The sequence below is a fragment of the Neolamprologus brichardi genome, chromosome 1 (genome assembly GCF_056152115.1).
Source record: "Neolamprologus brichardi isolate AB-2024 chromosome 1, ASM5615211v1, whole genome shotgun sequence".
NCBI lineage: Eukaryota > Metazoa > Chordata > Actinopteri > Cichliformes > Cichlidae > Neolamprologus > Neolamprologus brichardi.
Genome location: NC_142104.1, coordinates 10039194 through 10063605, shown reverse-complemented (window position 1 = coordinate 10063605; position 24412 = coordinate 10039194). Strand labels below are relative to the sequence as shown.

General features: G+C 41.0%; 1 protein-coding gene and 1 long non-coding RNA gene across 2 annotated transcripts in view; one reads left to right on the top strand and one right to left on the bottom strand.

Annotated features, from left to right (window-relative positions):
* Positions 1–24412, top strand: part of LOC102783536 (uncharacterized) — a 163254-nt gene that overhangs the window by 123246 nt on the left and 15596 nt on the right. The window lies entirely within an intron of this gene.
* irx5a (iroquois homeobox 5a) lies at positions 882–4612 on the bottom strand. The gene is made up of 3 exons (XM_006779792.3): positions 3795–4612; positions 2455–2860; positions 882–1823 (listed from the first exon to the last, which is right to left on the bottom strand). The coding sequence occupies exons 1-3, from the start codon at positions 4035–4037 to the stop codon at positions 1117–1119; spliced, it is 1356 nt and encodes a 451-aa protein (XP_006779855.1). The 5' UTR covers positions 4038–4612; the 3' UTR covers positions 882–1116.

Genomic DNA, 24412 nt, shown 5'->3' with positions numbered 1-24412 from the left:
GAGCAAGTGTGACACCTACCTGCAGAAGTTGGAAGAGTTAGCGAGCAGTGCCTTGCTACAGGCTACACGCTATCATAATATCCTTCTGCATCTGCTGTGTGCATGACAGCATTCTCGCTTTACTTCAAACTAATGTTTCACATCTAACGCGCTATTAAAGAGGCTCTCCATTAATGATATATAATAGGGCAGTATGTTCTAAATGCATCGCCGCGTCCCTTTTAACAGCTTTGCCACGCCTTTGGAAAATAGCAATGAGGTCTAAATTTGGCATAAAATCGAGCTCATTACGGAGTTCACCACCTGATTGCTCTGCATAAAACACGGGAGGTAATTGGGTTAAATGAGTGGTCCTTGGTATTGTTATTATATCAATGTCCACATTTAGAAGTCTGCTCAAGAAAAGGGGAAAAAATGAGGCCTTGTGTGCATTTCCAAGAAAAGAAAAAAAGACACAAGTCTCAGATTAAACTGTAAGTGTTTTGCTCGAATCGTTCTTTTTTTTCATTCGTTGAAACTCTATGAAAATGTGCCAAAATAAAACGGCTCTTTATGTCAGATATTCCAACATCCTTTTTTTTTCCTTTTTCTTTTTTTTTTCTTCTTTTTTTGCAGGCCCCTTTTTTGTTTCAAGTTCGCCAGAGATCTCGTTGCCATGGTTTTTTTTTAATAATTACCGTTGAAACATCTGTCACGGTGATAAATTGAATTATATCTTCGCACAGATTAACTGACAGTTAAGCATTTTAGACACGTATCAGGCATTACCAACTGCATCCCCCCCAAAATAATCGCTTCACAAATATATATATATTTTTTATCCATAATTTACTTCAAAGATAGTGTGTTGTCCATTTTAAATACAAAAATGCTACATTAAATATACATGTTAGTCTTTAATACAAATAGACTCAGGCGGCTGCAGCGATTAAGACCATTCTTGTTACATTTTAAGATTAACCATTCAAAACTTAAAAAAAAAACGAGGATAAGCATTTACTCAGAAAATAACTGTTCTCAGAATTTGCTTCACCGTTGCTCTTTTTTTCTTATCTTTTTTTTTTTAATGCAACCAAAATAAATAAATGTCCGTAGTGAGTGGAAAATATTCAGGTATTAAATGTTCGACATACCTTTCTTTAGTTCATAAGGGGATTCTTTACAAAGATCTACCTGCGTTTGGCCTCTGACTTTCTGGCTCTCCCTTACCAAAGCCTCAGCTCTATTTAACACAGTCTGGTTTAATCCATTGAAATGTGCCGTGGAGCCCGTGGTTACCGAGCCGTGGTTACTGTGAAGGTGTCCAAAACTGCCACCATAGTTCGTGTAGCCAGGGTAGAAAGCGGAGGTGTAGTACAGAGGCCTGGATAGGACTGTGCTGTTGGGGAGCGGGCACTGAGGGGATGATCGTGATGGAGAAGCGCTAGTGCCTATTACAGTGCTCTGACCCAAACCAGGGCAAGACTGTGACACCTCGCCGCTGCCCTTACACCTGTCTGAGGACGTGGCGATTTCCGCAAGGGACCAGAGTTTGGGTTTAGGAGCAGAGGGGGGCGAGTGGATAACAGAGGTCACGTTGCTGGTGACCGTACCCGATGCATGGCTCAAATCTGACGGCTTGTCTTGTTGCGCAAGCTGGTTCCCCCGGGGCATCGCTGAAGGAGACGACGTGGTTGGTTTCGCAGAATCCGGCAACAACTCTGTAGTCCGCTCCTCCTGGTCTTTTAACTCCGTGTCACTCAGAAGGTGATCCGTGTCTTTGCTATGGTTTTCTTCTTTAAATCTGTCACAGCCTATGTCCCCTGGGTTAAGAAGTTTGTGATCTAAAGCACACACACACACACACACACACACAAGGAGACCACAGTTACTTCCAAATAAGCATTAAAATGTTCGTAAAACTCTAGCATGTGTTTCAGATGATTATCAAGCAATTAAACACAGATGCAAACTGAAAGTGGGTGTGCAAAAAAAATATTTGGGTACCTTTGCACGTTTCTCTTGCAAATTATAATTGTGCTATAAAATGTTCTCATAAACATGTAAAAGCCTAAAAAGGAAAATGAACTCCCCCCCAATAATTATGACTTATGAGTTTATTAAAGTCTGAGCATTCACTACACCGATTAAATGTATTGCAAGTATCAAAATAGCTTTTGCGATGATAAGAAGCGTTTGTACAACTGTAGCCGAATACCAGCTCAATTCACCGGCTGCAGCCTTATTATGCAGTTAAAGATAAATTGACTGCTAAATACTTTGCGTCACCAGCAATTTCAGCCCCTGAGAAGTCAAACGAGGGGAGTTCAAGGTGATTATTATTTAAAGCAATTGTCCCATTATAAATAATATACAACCATTAACCAGCAATCAATTTTGCACCCTGAGTGGAAAGACTGCGATGAAAAATTGATGATTTTTTTTTTGCCCCCTTTTTTTTTCTGCACCACCGACCTGCTTCCGTGTCTGTGGAGTCTCCCTTATCTGTGGGCTTGTTTGGCTCGTCGTCGTCGTTTTTCTCCAGATCGATATTTTCGTCCTCCTCCTCGTCCTCGCTCCGGTTCCGAGGAGTCCAGGTCATTTTGTTCTCCTTCTTTAGCCTCCTCCTGGCGTTGGCGAACCAGGTTGACACCTGGGTGAGGGTCATTTTGGTGATGATGGCCAGCATTATCTTTTCGCCCTTGGTGGGGTAGGGATTTTTGCGGTGCTCGTTGAGCCAGGCCTTCAGGGTGGCGGTGGCGTCCCGGGTTGCATTTTTACGGTATGCTGGATCACCGTAAGGGTAGGTGCCCAAGGGTGCTGCGTAAGGATGGTATCCTATCGAGCCCGCCATGCCCGTAGTGTGGTCATAGGGAGAACTCTGTAATAAAAACGAGAAAGTGTGCAAAAGTTCTGTTATTCTTTAAACTGCTGCAAAATACTTAGAAGGACTTGCGGCACACAAACGTAAACACACGTGCACGACTCCACACATAAACACGCGCACGAATGGTCACGCAAGCACATACTCGTAATCGCGCAAGGGTGCACTGGCTTTAATCCAGCGGTTCGAGTATGGAGTCAATGTTTATGGAATGGTTTTGAACTTAATTGGATATTTGAAATGGGATTCGTGCTTCGGTGTTATTTATTTATTTTTTTATTTATTTTTATTCTATTTTAATTTTTGTTTTCTTTATGTTAACGCGATGTGATTATTGCTGTTGCTACTGAAATAGAACATTTTCCGATTAGAATAACATAAAAACATTATGCGCGGTGGCCCTAAAATTCTTTTTTCTTGCCTGTTAAACAGCGATCAATCTTTAAGCAGTAGCAAATGGGCCTATAAAACAAATATGAATTACTTACGTGGTAAGAGATCGCTCACAGGGAATAGGAGACAATTAAATAAAATTGTTTTTAGTCTTTTCTTCCCCGCAAGTTTTACTATTTAAGTTTTATATTTGGACCAACTAATGGACAAGAAAGAAACGCAGCGATGTAAGCTGCCGTCCGTTTCGTTCGGAGCTTAGAAGCTTCGGCAAGACATTGCCTAATCTATTAAAAACTACTATTAATTTCAAAGCCATAACAGTACGCGACCTTTTTTTGGATTACTTGCATTTACTCAGAAGTATCTTTTCTGGACATGAAAATCTCTACTTTTCTATCCACGTACTTTTCTGTGACGCACATTTCTTCTCAATGGCTTGATTCCGACTGCGCAACACACACCTAAGGGTTCTATAACGAGTTAATTCCCCTCGCTTTTTCTACCTATTAGACTGAATAATCACCTTTAGTGTACTCACCACATATGAGGTGAACGTGGCAGCTGCCGCCGCGTCTGCATTATATGGCAAGTGGGAGTTGTAGCCTGGCGAGGCGCTGGTGAACGCGGTAGATCCGGCATATGGCGCAAACGCAGATCCCGAAGAGGATCTCCCAAGTTCCTCGGTTCTGGGTCCCGATATAACACTGGTGCTGTACGCGGGGCACGAATACAGGGCTAATGAAGCGGACGGCTGGTACAAGTAGCCCTGAGGATATGCCATGCTGGAGTCTGGAGAGTATAAGCCACCTAACTTGTGCACTTTCCCCCCTTTATTTTCTCATGCGCTGATGTCGGAGCGCATAGAGCTGTATCTGCAGCCCGCTGTCTCCCCCCCTTCTAAATGGCAATTGTCAAGGCAAAAAGTAATTTTTTAGATGAAAATAAGCTTGGATATTGGGTGGATTTTTTGGTCGCTGCCAGTCAGCCAGTCAGCCACTGTCCGCCGGAGGTTTGGTCTTGTTTTGTTTTCTGCTGCTCCCTTATCGGAGTTGAATCCTCGCTCTCATGCCCATGCAGAAGTTTTTATTATTATTTTTTTCTTTGCCAGTCGGACGGGGGCTTTGCTTGGGAAAATGTCCTGCCAAGATGCTAAGTTGGAAATTGAGGATCCTGACGCCTACTACGCTGCACTCTACGCTCCTCCTCTCGGGGTGTAGTCACAGAAGGAAAAGGCGAGCTTATGCTGGGTAACCACAACTCTGCCCAAACCCATGGTCTCTCTCTCTCTCTCTCCCTCTCTCTCTTCTCTCTAACACCCCCTCCTTTCCGTTGCGTTAACTAACAACCCTTCTCATTCTCTATTTCTCTATTTTTTCTTCTTTAACAAGGCTTGTTGCTGTAAGTCTCAAGTGCGCCTTGCAGCCCCCCCTTTGGATGGCGACACCATGCGAGTCTGTCAACTCCCAACTTTCTTCTTTTTCTTCCAAATAGGAAGCCGTCACTTTCACAGTTGATCAATAACAAGTCGGCTGTTGTATGCCAGGATATGGGCTCGCAAGATACCGGCAGGAATTAAAAAAGACGGTCCACCGCAGTGCTCTCTTTTTTGTTATTCTTTCTTTGTGCTTAAAAACGTCCTCATTTCACATATTTGCGTTAAATCAACAGACTGACGCCCCGCGATCTCCGTGCGCCTTGCATTAAAATCGGCAGTTGGGGGTTTCAAATGGATTACTACAGTTGTGCAAGTCGACTTTCTAACGCACGACGATTGTTGCGTTGGTAACTGTGACAAAAGTAAAAGTAAGATGGCGCAAATTGTCCTCGAGCGACAACTGTGTGAGAATAGTTTTGTAGGTGAGAATTATTATTATTATTTTTTATCATGTCGACGGTTTTATGTTTTAATTGTGAACGCGTGGTCGTCCACTCCGTGATCACGGCTATTTGCTTATTTTATTGTATTTTTTTTGCAAATTATCCTGAAATGAACCAGTCGGATAAGCTACACTGCCAGAAACTCATGAACCTTCAAACCAGGGCAGAACAGTGCCAAGTGCACCGAATCTCACCGGACAAACTCATTTGATCGCCGTAGATGCATTTCTGTTCCTGAAAACAGATAAACAGTGTTTAATGTACCGCTTTTATCGTTAATTAGTTAAATATATTTAAACATATTTAATAAAGATAAGTCCAGGCATCATTATTAAATATAATAATTAACGGTGATTATTATTATTATTAATATTATTATTATTGGGACATAAATGTCGTTCTTTCACAAGTATGGAATACTAACTTGGATTCAAAATATGAGCTGAATTTTATTATTTTGTTTAGTATGTTTCAAACATCTAAAAGCCCATTCTCATTCTGGTGACTTTCCAGTTCAAGTCTCAGATAAGCCGAAAGGGATCGCTGTAGGCGCTGCTAAAGAGTGTGTGTGCACATATTGTCACGTGTTTCTTACGTTCCGAAAACCTCTAGAGAGCAAAGAATGATGACGGTGGTACAGTGGGAGAAGACTCAGACTTACGAGGGAGAGAAAGAGGGGAAAAAAGAGAAAGATGGATACACAAAGCGATCCTACAGTATAGCCTAATCAGATGACAGTGATACCATGAGCCCTAGTTTCACATCGCCCTGTAGTGATTAGCCACTCAAGTAATTATTGAAACTTTTCTCATAATAACAGCTGATATTAATATACATATGTATATATTTGTTTTTTAATTTACGTTAAAGTTAAAATAAAGCAGCAGCGTTAAACAGCCTCCTTATTAGAGACGTAAATGTATTTAATAGCGGAGTGATTGTGTGCCACGAGCTATAAAATTCCCATAACTGGAATATTGTGCCTTGTGGGTTGTTTCATCCCGAAATATTTACTTACCTATTTATTTCATAAGATATAGGGGAAAAAAGTTTTGAGGGCCTAGGATGAAGGGTCTGTGTCATGTGTCCTCCTTAATGCGTTCTGGTTCAGAGTTGCTCTCTGAAGTAGGAGGAGGACCCATAATTTGAGATCACGGAGCCTATAATAGGAGTAGGGTTATGGCAACTGCTACCGCCTCTCAGCACTGCTCCGATAAAGGAGGAGGTATAGGTGAGTACAGTTTTGTTCATTTGTGTGTGTTTTTTTAATGCGAAAAGGTATTTGAACTACGCAAATGTTCGCAATAGTCTGGGTTTAATCTTCATTTATATTTTAATTATTCTGATATTATTTGACTTTGTCTCTTCCTATTCGCTATCACTTCTTCTTCTTCCTCTTTCCCCCCTGAGTGAACTGCCTCCGTTTTGACGCATGGAAACGTTTTTAAGTGGCAAAGAAGAATTGAATGAAAGATGATGCATGCCACTTAAAATGCCTGAGGGAGCAAGCGTAATCTAAATTGGATATAGAAGCTATTATTACACAACATTATGCGTTGTGGCGGACTAATTGCGTGGCTGGGTGCGTTAAACAGTCAGTTAATGTCGAGTGGCAGACAGGTTTCTGGAGCGCACAAGGTCAGCTGTACTGCTCCCAAGCCTTTAGTGGTATACAGAAAAATGCTTGAAGTATTCATGGGATTTTTAACCATTCTAAATCTGTGTCCTAAACCGATTAGTTGACACCAATTTTTCTTTGATGTATTAGCTGAGGGCTTTTGCCACTTGGAAGCCAATTGAAATTCAAAACAGTTTTCGCTCCAAATGCTGTGGGGAGATCTGCTGCAAATAATGGATGTAATTTATTTTTGACCTTGCTTTTTTTTTTTTTTTTCCTCAAAAGGGAGGGTTGTTAAATGATTAAACATATGTGCACTAGCTCTCGACTAAACAACTAGCATTTGATTGGCTATTATTAGTTTTGCATTATAGAACTGTAAATTTCCATATTTCTTAAAGTGTTATATAAGTGATAAGCATGACTAAAATTGTTATTCCTTTTTTAATGCCCAATTCACTCTTAAAAAGTTGCTGTTCTTGGTGTTATTTTTCCTAAATGAATTAAAAAAATAATAATTGACTCTTTGTTTTTGTTTTTGAATCCCAGATCCATGTTGATGAAGTCACCAAGCAGTCAGTGAAATGCACCCTAACCTTCAAACACACAAGCACACTTGCAAATACAGCTTAAGTTAAATAACCTTTTTCACATTTTGAAACAATAATTAAAACACAGGCGGATATATACTCAAAAAGTCAGTTCTGTGTTTATAGAACTGTAATCATTTATCAGTTTTTTAACTCTCTTATAGTTTTTAAATATGCTGCATTGCTGCTATTCCCGGGCTTTTTATTCGAGATAGAATCCCTTAATGTTTTACTTAGTATCACCACTTTTCCTCACACAAACTGATGCCCATGATTCGATGGGTTGATTTGACTTTAATAATCATACAATTTACATGAAGCACAATAATTCAATATGGCTTTCAGGGGAGAGAATCTATTTTTTGATCTCCTTTCTGTTCTTGTGATCTCTTTTTCTTTTATTGACCTGAATGAAGATGTATGGAGCGAGAGTGTGTGTGTGTCTTCGGTTTCCTCCTGATGGGGTATATCAGCTCCCCCCTCTTCTCCCTACTCCCCACGATCCCCGCAAGGCTGAATGGCAGGCCTCTGGATTGGCTAAGTGATGAAATGATGACCCTATTATGGGAAGCGATTCCAAAATGAGAGATATCAGACGAAGATTACACCCCTCTCTCACTGCCACGCCATCCTCCTGCAATACACTGCCAGCTGCGCAGATGATGATTGATTCGCTTGAGATGGATCACAGGAAGCACCCATTGATTTTTCTGTGTTTTATCAAAAATATTTATTTACAGTTGTATCCATAGGGTGTATCCAGACTCAACCCATACTTCGTTCTCCAAATGGGGGTTGGTATAAAAGAGATAATTCCCCCTGTTCCATGACAAGACGAATGACCTGAAGTATTACTTCAGAAATGAGTCAATAGGCTCAGTGAGTAAATGAATATTGATTGGATATAATGAAGCCTGAGTGTGAATATGAGCCCTGTTGCAGACTTCACTGCAGTGATGCTGAACCTCTCCAACTGAGTATTTTGCAGACCTGCATGCACAGCTGGGACTAAATACACCTCATTCAGATGGTGAATCAACACACTCAACATTCAACTTTTCCTGTGTATTTTGATTCATGATCTGAGAGTGTCCATACTTGACTCGCTTCTTATTAGATCTATGGCTAAATAGCATGTTTATGGTGAAGGTACTATAGGTGCCATATGGCAATAATCCAAGACTCATGTTACTTAAAAGCTCTGGAGACACGTAGGAGGCATTTCTGTGTCACCTTTACAAAGGTAAACTGATACAACATACAAATCAAATGACAACTAGAATGCTAAAACCACAGTGTGGGAGCTGTGCCCTAGATATTTGCACTGACTTAATCCAATTGAAATAGTATGAGTGAGTTGCAGGGGCTCCCAGGTCTGTTGCTTGCTTATGTATGTGATGCATAATAGAAGTTGACGAGGTTGGTGATAGATCACAGCCCAGGTAATGTAAACACATTAATCCCTCAGGGTTCATGTGCATGTTCTTTCTCTCCTTTTCTCTTATATCAGTCCCTCTCTCTCTATCTGTCTTTCTCTTTCTCTCTCTTCAAGCCCCCATCCTCCCCCCTCCACGTTCATCATCTTCCCTAAACGCGTTAGTGGAGCACAAACCAGAAGCAGCCTTAATCTGTCAACATGCCCTTTAATTGGAGGGAGAAAACAACACGTGCTTCTGGTTATGCCATTCCTAAGTGCACATGCCAAAGAAACACAGAGTTCATGGAAGAAGTGATCCCGGGAGAGCAGGGCATAATTAAAAGTATCTTTTAATAGGCTTGTAATGCTGAGCCTGACTCTTGTTGCTTTAAGTAGAGGGCGAACTCTGTGGCTGGAGACGGACATGCAAGGGGCTTCTGCTGAGGGAGCCTGTAAACGATACATTGCCTCGTCGTCATCAGACATGCAGTCTCTGCCTCAGTCACCAGACTCGAGATGACAGCCACTTTCCACCCCTGCCGCGGACACCTTGGCTTACCCGTTGCCGTGTTCTTTTGTTCTCCGAATGTGAGATTCTCCTCCACGACATCACCTCTCCTCATCTCCTTCCCAGCCACTTTGGCAAGTTGTGTTCTACCTCCTACTCACAGCACCAGCGGGGAGTGAGAACTGGGACTAAGGGGTTGATTTGGGGCCTGCTACACTGTAATCAAATGAGACTGCTTAGGGGAGAGGAGAAGGAGGAGGTGGAGTATTATGTTCTGTCGTGCATTCCACTGCAGCATTGTTGCTTTTTTGTTTTTGTCAGGGCAGGCTTTGATGCTGTATCCTCTTACCTTTGTAGTCCCGGTAGCCATGTTTCATAAACACGGAATGGGAAACATCCTCAGCATTAGAAATTTAGATTGCTGCTTTCCTCCTGCCACTCTGCATTCCGCACGTGCCCGGTCGCATTCTCCATCTCCCAATGCTGAGGTATTAAGTTTCCTCTCCCATGCCTCTGATACATTTAAACATCTTACAATCAGTCCCTTTTATTCGGTGTGTCATGTATAATCTGCGGAAACAACAATGCCAACATGGCTCTATGTTGCTCTCGCTCTCTTGGTACTTAAGAAGTCTGCTGTCACTGTTTTGTTTCAGGACAATTGCACTTGCAAAATGCTTACTTGCTTTAAATTGAGAAGTTGCTAGGTATTCAATTTAGAACTTGTCTTCATTATTAAGAATGTAATATTAATGTCAAGCTATCGTTCTTTGTATTAGGCAGTGCATGGTTGTCTTTGTAGTTAACCGAAAGTCTCAGTGGGATAACAGTGTATTATAATCCTTAATCTATCTTAACTCATTAAAATGCAGTGTTCAGTTCTGCTGCCCATATTTTATTGTCTCGTTGCAATTTTAGTGATATGAGAGAAATTTCATGCGTAATTGAATATTTAAATGTCAGACACTGACGAGAATCATTGCAAAATCCTGAAATTACTGCCACATATGGGTATATAATATACTTAAGAAAAAAAGTTAGATAAGATGCAAATCTATATTTGTCAGCAGAATCGTCCTCTGTAACACACCGTGCCTCAGTTCTCTCTTTTCTTCTACCTCCTCTTCTTCTTGGAAAGTAACCATTTTGTCCGACATCTGACACACTGCCCTGGGTTATTGAGCCAGACGTGGAAATCCAAAGCGGAGATGCTCTCCTTAATGCCTGACACCTGGTGCAGATTTGGAAGGGATTGCACTACAGGTACTGTCTTACCTCTTCACCAATCCCAGAAAGTCCCTTAGGTATTTCCTTTTCTTTCCACGGCTGTGTTTGTTTCTACTCTTCTTTGCCACCCAGGTATCAAGCCTCTGTTAGCTGGCCCCTGTGTTGGGATTAAGTTCAGAAGGTGTTGAAAAATGATACCTATCATCCCTTTGATAAATATGATTCTGATTTGTTCAGGTATTTTTAAGGCCTCAAAAAATATAAGTAGGATTAAAAAACCTTTCTAAGTATACCTTACATTTTCAGTGGGATAAAATGAAAGAAAGATTTCCTGTCCAGGAGCCAGAGCTTTTTTTTCTACTTTAAAAATATAGTAAATGATAGCAATTGAAGAAAGGGAATAGTTTGCGCGCAATGCTGTCACTGATAAGTTAAATCTGACAGTTCTTTCATTTGACAAAAAAATGAGTTCAGTTTTCTGGAATGATTACTGAAACATGTCTGATGCTAATATTATTAAACTGCTAATTCCACTTCTGATCCTGTTATTTGTTCTTCTCTTGCCACACCCTCTGTCAGGGTATGCTTTACAAGTGGACGCTACTCTGGAGTGTTGCAGCTCACCTTACCGCTTGCAGTCACATCTGCAGACTGTGCTGGAGCAGAATGGCTAGCGAACATAAACACAGCAAGGGCATCAAAGGCCGGCAGGTTGGGCTATACCACCTGAGCATGCTGATTGCAGTGCAGTTCAGTATCATCTGACTGGTGAAAACAGAGGATTTTGTTGCACCAAGTTGAGACATTTAACAGAAGGTTCCAACCAGAATTTTTTGTTTGTTTGTTTAAAAAAAAAAAAATAAATGAATAAATAAAAGCTCAAAACACAAGCCTTTTGGCCTATGAATGGCAAATTATAATTCAGTCCTGGATAACTCAAGCAACACAGATAAACTGTGAGCTGTACGCCACAATAATGTAACAGTCTTTCCTGGATAATAATATAATAAGCAAGATAAGCAAGTGCACACTCGGTGAGCTTCATAGGCACACTGTTTATGTTGACACATGCAACTCTCTTCCTGATGCAAATGCAATCTAAACATTAAGCAAAGGGAAGGCAAGCGTAGCCCATAAAGGCTGTGAGCTCCAAACACTTTGAACAGACAACTATCACTAATCACTCCCAGAGCAGTGCGGCGTGTAATTACTCTGCCAAACGTTTGCCTTTCACAGCTTAGCACTGGGAGCCCTGACCCTGCGCTTCCCTGTCTTTCCTCACCACCGTGCATGTGGAAGGGGAGGACCCCCACCACCCCCCGCCTGCTCCTCTTTCCCCTTTCTCTTTAGCAAGGGGAAAGGCAAGCTGAGCTCCCTCTCAGTATTTAGAAAAAGAAAGGGGGGGGGGGAAGAGAGGGGGAAAAAGAGAGGGAGAAAGACAGGAAGGGAGAAGACTGAGGTTGGTGCTTCCGGCTTTGTGGGAGCCCATTTAAACAGGCTTTGAAACCCTAGCCATCCGGAGATCAGAAATAGCCTTATTGACTGCATGGGCCCAGAAGTGACTGAGCACACAGGGTTCTTAAGAGTTCACTCTTCTTCGCCGCTTGGAACAGGGGGGTGGGCACCACATGCTGAGGTCCTCTACAAAGATTTTGGACATAAATTTTACATCAGGGGAAAATATTATTTTTACAGCTATTTTTAGTGTCGCATGGTTGTATCTAAATTTTTGTGCTGTTGTAGGATTTGTGTGTGTGTGTGTGGTTTTTATTTTAGTTATTTTTTATTTTATTGTTTGGAGTGACAGACATCTAATTCTACTTTTTTCCCCTCAGTCTTATTTATTGATATTAGTAATGCAGCTGTCATTCTGCAATGAGATCTGTCCTCTGTCTGGGTGAATGCTGATAAGATGACACAATGCAAATATGAAGTGTGATGGAGCCGCCTTGGCAAGCAGGTACAGAGTGTGCAGGGACCAGCATCCCATAATGACTATTAGCTGGATTTCACAGCCTGCTTCTGATCTCTTTCAGTGACAGGGGCCTTTATAAGAGGCTGGGTGTGTCACTGCCCCTCCTAATGGCTCTCATATACATGTGCATATGCACCGAAATGGCATATACACAAAGAGGAATATTATACTTTGTACAATAAGTGTAATTCTATTTGGCATCATTGTGAACTTAAAAAAAAAGACATTTTTTGTATCACAAAATTGGTGATAGATTTTCTCCTTTTTTATTTAATTTTTTTTTTTTTAGTTTTTATGAATAAATGAAATCAGATTGCTATATATTTTAAGCTGGCCCACTGGCACAATGAAACTGAACTTCATAGTAGAAATGATCCTTTCAGCATATTATCGATACATAATGTATCGTTATCTTAATTTCACCACTAGTCATCTTTACCATATTGTCATATTCTTCACCACTGCTGTAAAGGCTCATTTAGATTCGCAGAAGCTTAAAGAGCTCTCTCAGTTGCTGCTTGTATAAGCTTTTGAGAGAGTCCCGTTTTATCACTGATGTAGTAATTTCACTTCATCAGTCAGTTGTGACTAAAAATACATCAGGGATTAGCTTCATGGCCAGACTATCTTCCACTGCTTTGATAACATAATGGGGGCTGGTGCTTGTGGTTACAATCATCTGATATAGGTTCATAACATTCGAAACTACACTTACAATACTACGGGCTTTTTGAAAGAGAAGAATAGAGTGTGATCTCCTTAAACTCTCGTGAAAATTGTGTGTTTTCCCTTTTAATTCCTTTGTAGGAGCATTTTGCAAAGATGAAAATTCCTCCCACCCCCACTCGTTCCCCTTTCCAGTTTCTATTCTACACAAATTAGCTATGGTCCTGGAGGGCAAAATGACAAGAGGTTACTGGAAGACTATGTGTTTAATTAATTGAAAAATGCTTAAATTGCTTTTACAGTTGTTATGTGGAGTGAAAAAAGGGAATCCATGTTGCCAGTACTCAACCATAATTAGCACCCGCGGGAATTAAATATTTAGCATTAGCTGTGTTGCGGCACTTAGGACACAAATTTCTATTTTAACTATGAAAGCGAGCCTGTCTTAAGTGCATGAGTCTGTGTGGACAGCTGTGCAAAGGGGAACAGCACAGGATATTTCAGCGAGACACCCCAGTGGCATTTCGGGTCCTTCCACATCACATGTGTAAGAGATATGGCAGTTGTATTCCCAGGGGTTAGGCATTACTCAGAGTATTTAGTTTTCTAATTAGGCTGAGGGCCTTCGTCCATGCCTACCACCACCATGGGAGCCAATGAGAATTTCCTCTCTTATGTGTCAACTCTGAGACACAGAAAGAGGGGAAAAAACGGGAATGAAAAGAAGGAGATAAAGAGGACGCATGTGTGAAAATGAGAGAGATGTACACATGGTTGAAGGAGAAATAAAAGACCTGCAGAAAAGCCTTTGTTTATTCCAACTTTAATTACACATTGCATCTAATGACTCCACTGGTGTGTTTGAGGCTGGAGAGGGAGAAGCTGTGGAGCCTTAATGATCTGTAGTAGTGGATGTCAGCCGAGCCATTGGAGACTTAAAGCCCATTTTTAAAACTCCCTTTTTGTTTGGGCCTAGAGGCGACAGCGCAAATGGAGTTCATGCTAAGCCACACTAGGCTAGACTTAGGGACTACTTCACTGTCTGGTCAGCCAATTTCTCAAAGGGCCAGGCCATTTGGAGGCATCAGCAGCTGACCGCAGCAACTGTTAAACTTGTCAGTGTGCATCAGGTTACCCACTAATGAGAAGTAATAAAGGTTATCCCAACTTTTTAAGTGTGTGTGATCTTTTTGCACAGTGGGATTTAAACATAACGCGTGGAAGGTGAACCAAGATTGGAATTGGAATTTGACCCCTATGTTATGTGTGAATGAGGATTTAGAAATAGACACAAATAATTAAAAGCTCAAGCTCGGAAACTTGGATGAATAGTTTTGGAATGTAACATATTGTGCGCTTAACTGATATAGATATTGTGGATTATTATTTTTTGTGCAGGGATGCAGGATTACAGGATTGTCTAAAATCATAGTGGTCAACAGTGGTTTCTGCCAGTATACAACAATCGGGCAGCACAAGCTATATTTTTGAGAAATTGCATCTCGCTCTGGGGAAGCTGCATTTTTACTATAATGTACTAATGCTGGATTGAATCACTGAATCATGTTCAATTAACACAACTGAATGTATGACCCTTTGAGATGCAGTGTTATTTGTTTTGACACACAGCTCTCAAAAAACGTACCCACCCCATCTTCAGTGCAGAACGTTAAAACCCCTTGTTCTGTAAAACAAATTCTCCGGATTATTCAAAGCTGTGAGAATTAAGATGGAAAAATCCATGCGTAAAATTACCGTCCATTCAACTTGAGGCAATATTTTCCTCTAGAGGCAAATATGTTAATTGAGCTTCCTAAAGTAGCTCAATCCTCAGGTTATTTAATTTCCCCAAAAGCCTTAGCTGTGCTGGGGTTGGTGGGGGGTGTAAAATTCTTTACACCAGCAATATTGTCATCAAGGGAAAAATAGCAGCAATGAGAAGAAATGGAAAAGAGCATCCTGGTGGAGGTTGAACAACTGTTAGGTCATGAGGTATATATATATATATATATATATATATATACACACATATACATAATAAAATGAATCATGAGATCATGCAAAAATTTCTTAGATGTTAATGCAAAAGCAAGCTGCTAAATCACTAGTTCTCTGCCAGAAAATACAGTTTTGAATAACTCTAAACTGAGCTTAACCTGCCAAAGAATCTTCTTCATAACTGTCATGTCATCTAATTGCTTCTGTCTGTTTTCCCCAAAGGCTGCGTCCAGTTCTGTCACTGGTCCTTAGTGCTCCAGCAGCCTGGTCAAAAAGACATCCTGGCAGGGTCCCAGGGTGGATGCATCGCCCACGCACGCTGCTCTTGCCAGATCCCAGAAGTCTTTGTGGTGAACCACTGACCGTGCTGCTCCCTATTTTCTTCCAACCCAGCAAATAATGTGTCAGAAAAAGATTATTGATAGCCCATAAAAGAAGAGGCAGAATGTTGTTGCCGCTCTGCTCCAACTTTAAAGAACAATACAAGTGCTAAACCATCAGTTTCAATGGTGCACTGCTCCTGAAAGAGCACAGCATTTATTTTTCACATTGTTGTTCAGTTTGAATAAAAGGTGCTACAACTGGAACATGAACAGACAACAATTACTTCTATTTTCTAAACGCTGCTTCATTTTCCTTTACATTTGAAACCTTGTAGTGAGGTTGGCAACTTTGTACTGTGTCTATTCAAAAGAAAAACGAGATCCCTCAAAAGGAACATTAAAATTTTCTCCATGCTCCGTTGAGTCATTCGCATTTTTTGCCAACTTTACCAGACACTGGCGAAGCTGTTGCTCATCTGGCCTAAATGTGGCCTGAGTGGGTGATTCTCAGACAGATGAGGGAAGGTATATTTACAGAATTAACGATGCACTCCATCGGCCACACAACAGCTGCCTGCTACACTTAGCTAATTGACACTGCAGGCCCATTCCCATTTGCAGAGCACCGTGATTGAACAGTTGGGCAGCTTTATGTGTGTTTTCGCTCTCCTCGGGCTTGAAATCAACACTGACGCTCCCGTGCAAAAACAAACACTTGTTCAAGCTGACTGTGTGTCGTGGCACCGCTTGTGAGAAATCTGCCTTTTTTTTGTTGTTCAGTGTTTCACTTTTAATGTTGTTCATCCGTCTTATCAACATGTTTGTTTTCAGGGAGGCAGCGGATGACGTGTTGGCGAGATAGAGCAAGGTTCATCTCAGCAGTAATGCTGTTAAATGAGAGAAGGAGCGGGTGTTTCAAGTCTGTGTGTGTATATACAACACTGTTTTGCTGTAAAATCTGTGTTTATGTTCACTGCAGGCATAATTCACAGTGTGTGTTAAAGGGCTCCGGGCCATGGAGGCACGCGACTGGCAGCTTTTTCTCCCCATTGTAAGAAAACAGAAAAAAAAAAGAATGAAAAAGAGTTTGGATAAATAACACTTTAATATGTTATGCATGCAAAAAACAGATCACATTTAGATTTGTGACATATCTGAAATTTCACGTCACGGCTAATTTTTCTTTTCAGGCTCTGCCTCGTGTAGGTTCTATATTCTCAGTCAAATCCAGATGTCAGTAACTTATACAAACCCAGACATAAGCAGGGTATCACAACGTATAATAGGAATCATGGGTCTTTGATTTTTGGTTTTCCTATTGGAACACCTGTCACTTTTTGGCAAGGGCACACCACAGCACCAGGTCTTCTTTGGTAGCACTGGGAGGAGTGTGTGTGTGTGTGAGAATGAGTGAGTGTGAGAGAGCTGAAGATGAAACAGCCGCCGAGGAGGCAGTGATCACATAGACAGACGGGGTGAGTGACAGACAATACCTGCTGTAAAATTCCCTCACATCTCCCCTGATCTGTATTCATAGATCTCGGCTGCTATGCGCTGCAAACTGTAGCCCACACCAGCGGGCCCTTTCCGCGCACCGCCCCGCTCAGTCTCACTGTTGCAACTCGCTACACAGACCACTTTTTCTTTCCTTCCCCAAATATTTGCCATCTTTTGTTCTTTGTTTAAATGATGCTCTGATCACAAGGTGAAAGCTCAAAGGAACTCTATGACAAATATGGAATTTTTCCAGCTCTTTTAATCCATCGAATTCTGTAGGACTCTCCTTTAGAGTGTGTTTTTACACTTGAAAATATTTTATATGTGAGAGATTATTGGTATTATTTTTGGGGGCAGATGGGGGTGTATTATTTTAATTTTGAGTATAAAAGAAAACATTTAATGTATATTTTGCTCCTTCCACTCACATGCCCCCTTTTTTGGTAATTCATTCACAAATTTTACATCTCGTTCACACTCAGTGAAAGTTCTTCAAAGGGACTTGCTCATGATCATTATCAGTGCCGTCAGAGGCCATGTTTTTGTGCCCCCCCCCAACCACCACCACCACCGCAAACCTTGATGACTGACTCCAGGCCTAAAACTTCCTGAAACCTAAGTCATGTTTCAAGAGAAACACACACACTCCGAGGACACCACAACACAGGGGCTGCTCAAAGTGGATTAGGTTTGTTGTGGCAGATCTAGGTTTCAGGTTTGACTTGAGTAATGTGTCGTTTAATTTCTTCGGGAATTGTTTTGACAAAACAAGTTAGCGTAAAGTCGGAAATGTCGTCTAAAACAAAAAGGGTGTGTGTGTAACGTGTAGGATTTTTTTGTTTTCCTTTTTTTTCTCTCTTCACACTCATGTGAAGCATATGTCAGTCATCAGCGGAGTGTTACAGTGGAAGTGACATCAGAACCCTGGAGGGCCTGCACTGCGAGAGAAGCTTTTTGATATGATTTCTGAGAACAGAGAGTTTAGTGAAAAGAAAGGAGTTTCTTGTGTCTCTGTTGTCGGAGGGGGGAGTCTTTCTATACAAATAGTGGAAGTGAACTGGAAGGTGCTCTGCCATGCTTTTACTGAATCTTTATCATTTTAGCTGTCAGCAGAGGTAAAAGCCGTGATTTGTGTTGCCAAATTACACATTTAGCATGACAAGGGTAATTATTATGACGCTAGCACACACAGATGGAGAAATGTTTGTCAGCTGTGATTATAATTACAATCATTTTGTGATACTGAAGCTGAATGGTGCTGCGTTTGATTGACCTGCATGTTGAAACCAATTTACTCTGTTGCTTCGGATTTTGCCACTTTGATAAATAGTACCAGCTAGTGTACAGTCGCTGAAAAAATGAGATAACTGGAACTCTGACGGTGCTATCTTCTCTCTGACCACAACTGGATAGTGAGGACAAAGCTGCAGATTGACTGGTGCCTGCTGATCTTTATCCTAGCTTGTCTCAGGCTTGGAGGTGATGATGCCCACAGCAGCCAGAGATTGATGGGGGCCAGCACAAGTGGCGAGAATGAGCTCTGGCCTTTGAAGTCGTCCACATGGAGGGAAATTGATATATCAGTTTAAGCCCTGGACCCTATTAAAGGAGCCCCCGTCAGGTTAATGTGATAGCCTCCATGTTACCCCCAGACCCATTCAGGTCAGACCTAATTCCTGCCCCTGCTCTCTGCAATCTCATTTTCAGTTCTCATCAGTAATGTTCTTCCCATCAGAGAAGCTCCACTAAGTAGTATATCACACAGTCAAACAGTGAGCCATCTATGTCCTGGAGTGATTTAAACCTCCAGCCAACATGTTAATCACCAGCCAGAAATTCCCATGGTTATTTGTACAGGTTAGATAGTCTTTAAAGTAGAGATACCAACCTTTCTAGACAGTACTCATGCATCCCATCTCTCCCTGAAGCTCCCCTCTTCTTGGCTTCTCTTCTTTCAAGTTTGTCCTTACTGAAATCTCACCCTCTTGTCCCCATGGTCAAACAGCTGAGCAAGAGCCCCAGGTCCACAGACATGAGCTCTGTGATCATTCATTTTTAATTGCATGCAGAAATACATTTGCATTAAAAATGTAGAACAGTGTCTTTTTAATTCAGACACAGTGTATTTATTATTAAACCATTGTCTTGGAGGTCAGCTCACAAGAAATTATCTGTCCATCAGATTCAGGTCATTGTAAGCATTCCGGATGGCCAGATCATCCCCAGGTTTCAAATATGTCTTTTATTCACTTTGATTTCCTTCGTCTGTCATGAGTCGTCAGGGCGTTCTGAATACACAGCATCAAGGAGAAATGTCACCCGATTTAAACATGAATAAGATAAATGGCAGAAATCTATGTTTTAAAGAGACAAGTGACAGTGGTCAAAAGCTGCAGTCCATTAAAAATTCAGCTGGTGATAATTAATATGATCTTAGTTGGCAGTAAGTAGAGAACTTTGGCTCTCGCTCCCTATAGTCCTGTGATTTGGTCCTCTTTGGCTGAAGGTATAGCAGCTGCGCTGTAACCACAACTCCACCGCCTGGCGCTGAATTCATTAGATGCCGGCAGAGTTCATTTAAAACCTGCATTAACGTTGCATATCTCAAGAATGTATTTTTTTTATTCTCATGAAACTTGAATGGGAATTAGTGCAGAGATAAAGCAAGATCAAAGGAAGAACATATTACATACTGTGTTTGTCCAGACGCCCTAATCTTTTTCTTTAAAATTTGAAGTATACTGAGTAGGATGGTCTCAGTGCTCAGTCTAGGGATAGCTCAGTAGGTAGAGTGGTGGCCCCATGATCGGAAGGTCGGGGGTTCGACTCCACTGAACGGTTACCCTGAGGTACCCCTGAGCAAGGTACCGTCCCTACACACTGCTCCCCGGGCGCTGCATTGGTGGCTGCCCACTGCTTCACTGGGTGAATAGGTTAAATGCAGAGGAGCAATTTCCCTAAAACTTTTTTGTAATTTTGCATTAAATTTGGATATAAAAATAACATGAGGGACCTTTTATATTATTATATAAATTGCATTTTGGGAAATTAATTCCAGTTTAAATACAACTCATGTATTCTTTTACTTGCCAAAAACTCAAATAAATCACCTGACAACTGGCATGCAGTCAGCAAGCACTGATCATAGACACATTAACAGGAACACACGGTGTATAAAGAAATTCAGAACTTCTTTGAAAGTGAAATTACTGAGTTTTATAATCTTAGTTGATGCTAGTTGCGGGAGCAGTGTGAGGGGTGGTATCGGACTATTTCCTTAGGAACATTTGAGTTTAAAATGAACAAAGCTTTTGCTCATCAGGGTCACGGTGTGTCCTCATCTTAAAAATATAATTCATTTCCATAACACAGGTGCTTTGTCCCATTATATCATTTGTTTCTTTGGGCCTTATTGATACCTTTGCAAAGCATCATGCACTCCAAGCCTCTGTGTAAAAAGAAAGAAAAAAGAGAAAACTCTCAAACAAATTTGTTTATAACAGCATCTTTTTAGATCTGCGGGCCCATGCATATTTTGTCTCGTCTGAGTCAAGAGTGTTGAGATTAATCCCATGTTGTTCCTATTATTGGCCTCTCCTGAGACATCATGATGTGAATGACTGTCTAAGCGCCATCAGATCCATCAATTGGATTCAAAGAAATGTTATCCATTACTCTCTCCAACCCGGCAGATGTTGAGGTTTTTGTAAGGCGAATTCCTTTATTATGTTAATATGACTGTTTTGTCACATGCACCATTTCCATTTGAGTGGGGTGGAAAAATCATCAGATGGATTTGGCTCCCTCAATAAGAGATGTTTGACATTCAATGAGATGAGAAACATGAAAAACACATTTCAATGGCAAGTGGCAGATGACAATCACAACAAGATGGCCCTTTGAATAAGCAGAAGATCACAATATAATTGTGGCACCATGTTGTGATTTTAAGACACTGCCTTGTATAAATTTTGCATTGATTATGTGGTTTTGAAATGTATAGGATGCAAAGGACAGGGACATTTCGTGGTGACAATTGCTGCTTTTTCTTACTTTCAGACAGAATTATATTAATCATAAAAGGATATAAGCATCATGCAGCCATATGGAAACAAGACTTTGATGAATCGGGAAAGCAAAGCATGTCTCTGCTTTGTTTTATTGCTCAGCATTTATAAACTCATTGCAGGATGTTAGCTTAATGTTGATATTTGTTTGGTTTTTTCCATCTGAGAATTGACACAAAACTTTCAGTAATTTGTTTGATGTTATCAAAAAACCTGTTTCAGTTTTATACATTGATTTTATTTTTATGGGGGAAACATAAACGGTGTGTATAATTTATGTCAGTTTTTATGTCATTCTCAAGGTATGAGACTAAGTGCATGTGTGTTGTGTATATACATGAACTATGTATCTGGATGTCTGCATATCTGCACGTGTGTGTGTGTGTGTTAGTCATAGGCTCAGAGGCATAGCATGGGTCTGCATGAGGGAGTGTGGTGGCAGAGCACTCCTCTGATAGGCCAGATCCAGGGTGCACTGAAGCCTTTCGCATATATATGGAATTTTTGAATATCTAAACCATTATTTAGCATCCAAATCAGTTCTGCTTGTCTGACTGATGGACAATTTCAGTGTGACCCCAGTCTTTTTGCATGTGACCTATACTGTCGGGATTCTTGCATATTGTTTGGATGTTCACGTTGACTCTTCTCCCGTTTTTCTCTTTGATCCTTTTAGCATGCTCTTTGTGTTGGAATTCATGAAATATTCATAGCTGGACTGTGGCTTTCCCATATCTTTATGTACAATTATTGGCAGCCGTCCTGTTATGTTGAGCCATCTTAATAGTAGGTATTGGGCTCGGTTATGTGTGACTTCAGATTTTTCTGACAGTTTAGCTGGTCTGTGTTATGAATTGATAAGGTGGGACATTATATTTGCAGATTGTGCACCGTAGCAGCCCTTTTAGCCTGCCATTAATATTGATAAATGCAAATACTGTTTCTCACATGAGAGACTAAATATCAGCACTATAATGTAAAATGTGACCAAAATTATTATTGTAATTATTATTATTATCATTATTATTATTATTATTATTATTATATATCCTTTGATTTCCCTTTTATCACCTTTGCCATCACCTTAATAGAGTCCTGATTTGAGGTATGCTGTTTGTGTCGATAATGCTAACAGGGTTAATAGTGTGTTCCTCTCCATCATGACCAGTACTATTGGCAGCAGGAGTAATTGGACACAGGATGTCATTATCATGCCCCCGTGTGCAGCCAAGGATTTGCAGGACCACAGAGGCCCATGGTGTGGCCCTTGCCAAACTCGCTGATGTCCTCGGGAGTTTCACATGTAAATACTGTCTATTCTCCCAGCTTTTAATATTTTTTTTCCTGGAGGTTTATTAATGTGCAAATGGGTGAAAGTGCCTCCCACCCCCCACACCAGCACAACGTGTGCACAGAGGCACAGAGCAGTTTAAGGAGAAGAGATTCACAAACCAGCCGCCGTGGAGCTAAGCCTGTGGCTCTCTCCACTAGGGAGTCACTAGGAGTATTTAATTCTCTCTCTTACCATTTTTTTTCTCATTCTGTATGTGTGCATGAGAGACGCGTGTGTGTGTGTGCATTTGTGTTCATGAGAGTCCATTACCCAACCAAAAGTTTCCATGTTATTTTTACCATTCTCCAATATGTTCTCCTGGTCCCCCTTCAACCAGTGAATGGCAGTGGCTGCATGAGTGAAATAGGGTGAAAGATGTGAGATACATCCTGATACTGGTATTGTGCATAGAGTTCCTGCACTCACAGGGGCATACAAATGGGCAAATCTAGGGATAAAGGCTCCCAGGATCCAGCAATAGTCATATGAATGCAAATAGGATTAAAGTGCCAGCTTTAGAGGCTAATATACAATTCACAGTTCTTATAGGAGTCTGGCTGCGGCCAGACCCTGTACACCATACTGTAAAATGAGGATATGTTTATGAAGATGGCTTTCTTGTCCCTGGTCCCCCCCCCCCCCCCCCCCCCCCCCCCGCCTGAAAATAGTCTCTCTATGATTAACAGCTAGGAAGGCCCTTCTCCTTAGCATTCACTGTCTCATCCCTCAGGTGTTTTTCAGTCAATATTAGTTTGATCTTTGTCTGGGGGATAAATGATTGGCTTGATGTAGTGTGCATTTGTTTTTACAAACCCAACGGAGTGAACTACAAAGGGCTTTTCATTCAGGTTTAGACAGCAGTCGAAAGCTTTTTTTAAACTTGGCTGATTTAACAAGTGTTTAAACTGACTGATCTCAAAAAAAAAGAAAAATGTGTTTCATGCTGCGGCTGGCTGCGGCACTCACTAACAAAATACTTAGTGAGTGCAGTCGGGGCCTCTGTGTCCATAACCTCTCAATGGCTGTTGGTCGCAATAAATATTACTTGACGTTTAGCTGCCGTTTTTCTTGTTGGGGGAGAGAATAACAAGAGGCATTCTGCTTCATATATTTTAATTCATTAGATTCTCTTTTAGAAGCTAAGCCTCGTCTTCCTTTCTTTCTGTATTGTGTTCGTTCTCTCTACTCCCCCTCCCTGTGTAGTTGCTGAGGCTCTGTCAAAACCAAGACCTGCTTTGTCTCCATCCATGAAGTTAAGAAAGCTGGCAAAGCTGTAAATTTGGACGCCCTTCGTTAAAGGAGCTCCCCCGGCTGTAATTCATCTCAATCCCCAGTGGTCTTTAGCTCTTTTTCAGAGGCTGTAAAGTACTGCCTAACACTCACTGGCAGTCAGGGGAAACTGGTCCACAGAGGGCCCAGGGGTTACCAGAGAAGGGCTTGTGTTTGAGGGGACAGTCTAGGGTCTGTGACACATCAGGGTCAAGTGACAGACAGGGATGATATATGGATGCTCATGTGACACAGTGCTAACAAGCACAGGCATTTACAATAAGAGTCATTTTTACCTTTCTCATTTCCCCCTTTCTTTCTCTCTCATACTCTTGTTTCTTTACCTTGTTCTCAATTTTCTCTGTCTATCTCAATTTTTTTTCTATATCTCTCTTTAATTTTTGTCGGGATCTTGATTTAAAATGATTGTTTTAAGACCTCTGATCATAATCTTCTTAATTCTTAAGACAGTCCAAGGAAAAAAATGAACAGAAATTATTATCAAAATCAGTGCATAAAACAGGGGACTGCCTGCTTACAAACTGTACATATTGTAGAAAGAAATTTGCACCCTTTTATTTTTTTAAGTTAAGAAATTGCCTTAATCTTATGTCTGTTTTAAATGTGCTATTATCATTATTATTTTCCATAATAATGTTAATAATTATTATTATTTGTTTTATTATCATTATCCTGGATTTGCTTTACAAATTGGAGCGTTAGTATTTAAAAATGTATAAATCACAGGACTAGGTTGTGCATTAAGAGCAGTTTAGTTTAAGAGGAAATT

Bases quoted from the DNA above. Each gene is read 5' to 3' on its own strand.
- irx5a (XM_006779792.3), bottom strand. From the start codon at position 4,037: ATGGCATATCCTCAGGGCTACTTGTACCAGCCGTCCGCTTCATTAGCC. The intron at 2,861-3,794 runs GTGAGTACACTA...TTTTTATTACAG, and splicing joins CCACGTTCACCTCATATGTG to AGTTCTCCCTATGACCACAC. The intron at 1,824-2,454 runs GTCGGTGGTGCA...TGTGTGCTTTAG, and splicing joins CTCCACAGACACGGAAGCAG to ATCACAAACTTCTTAACCCA.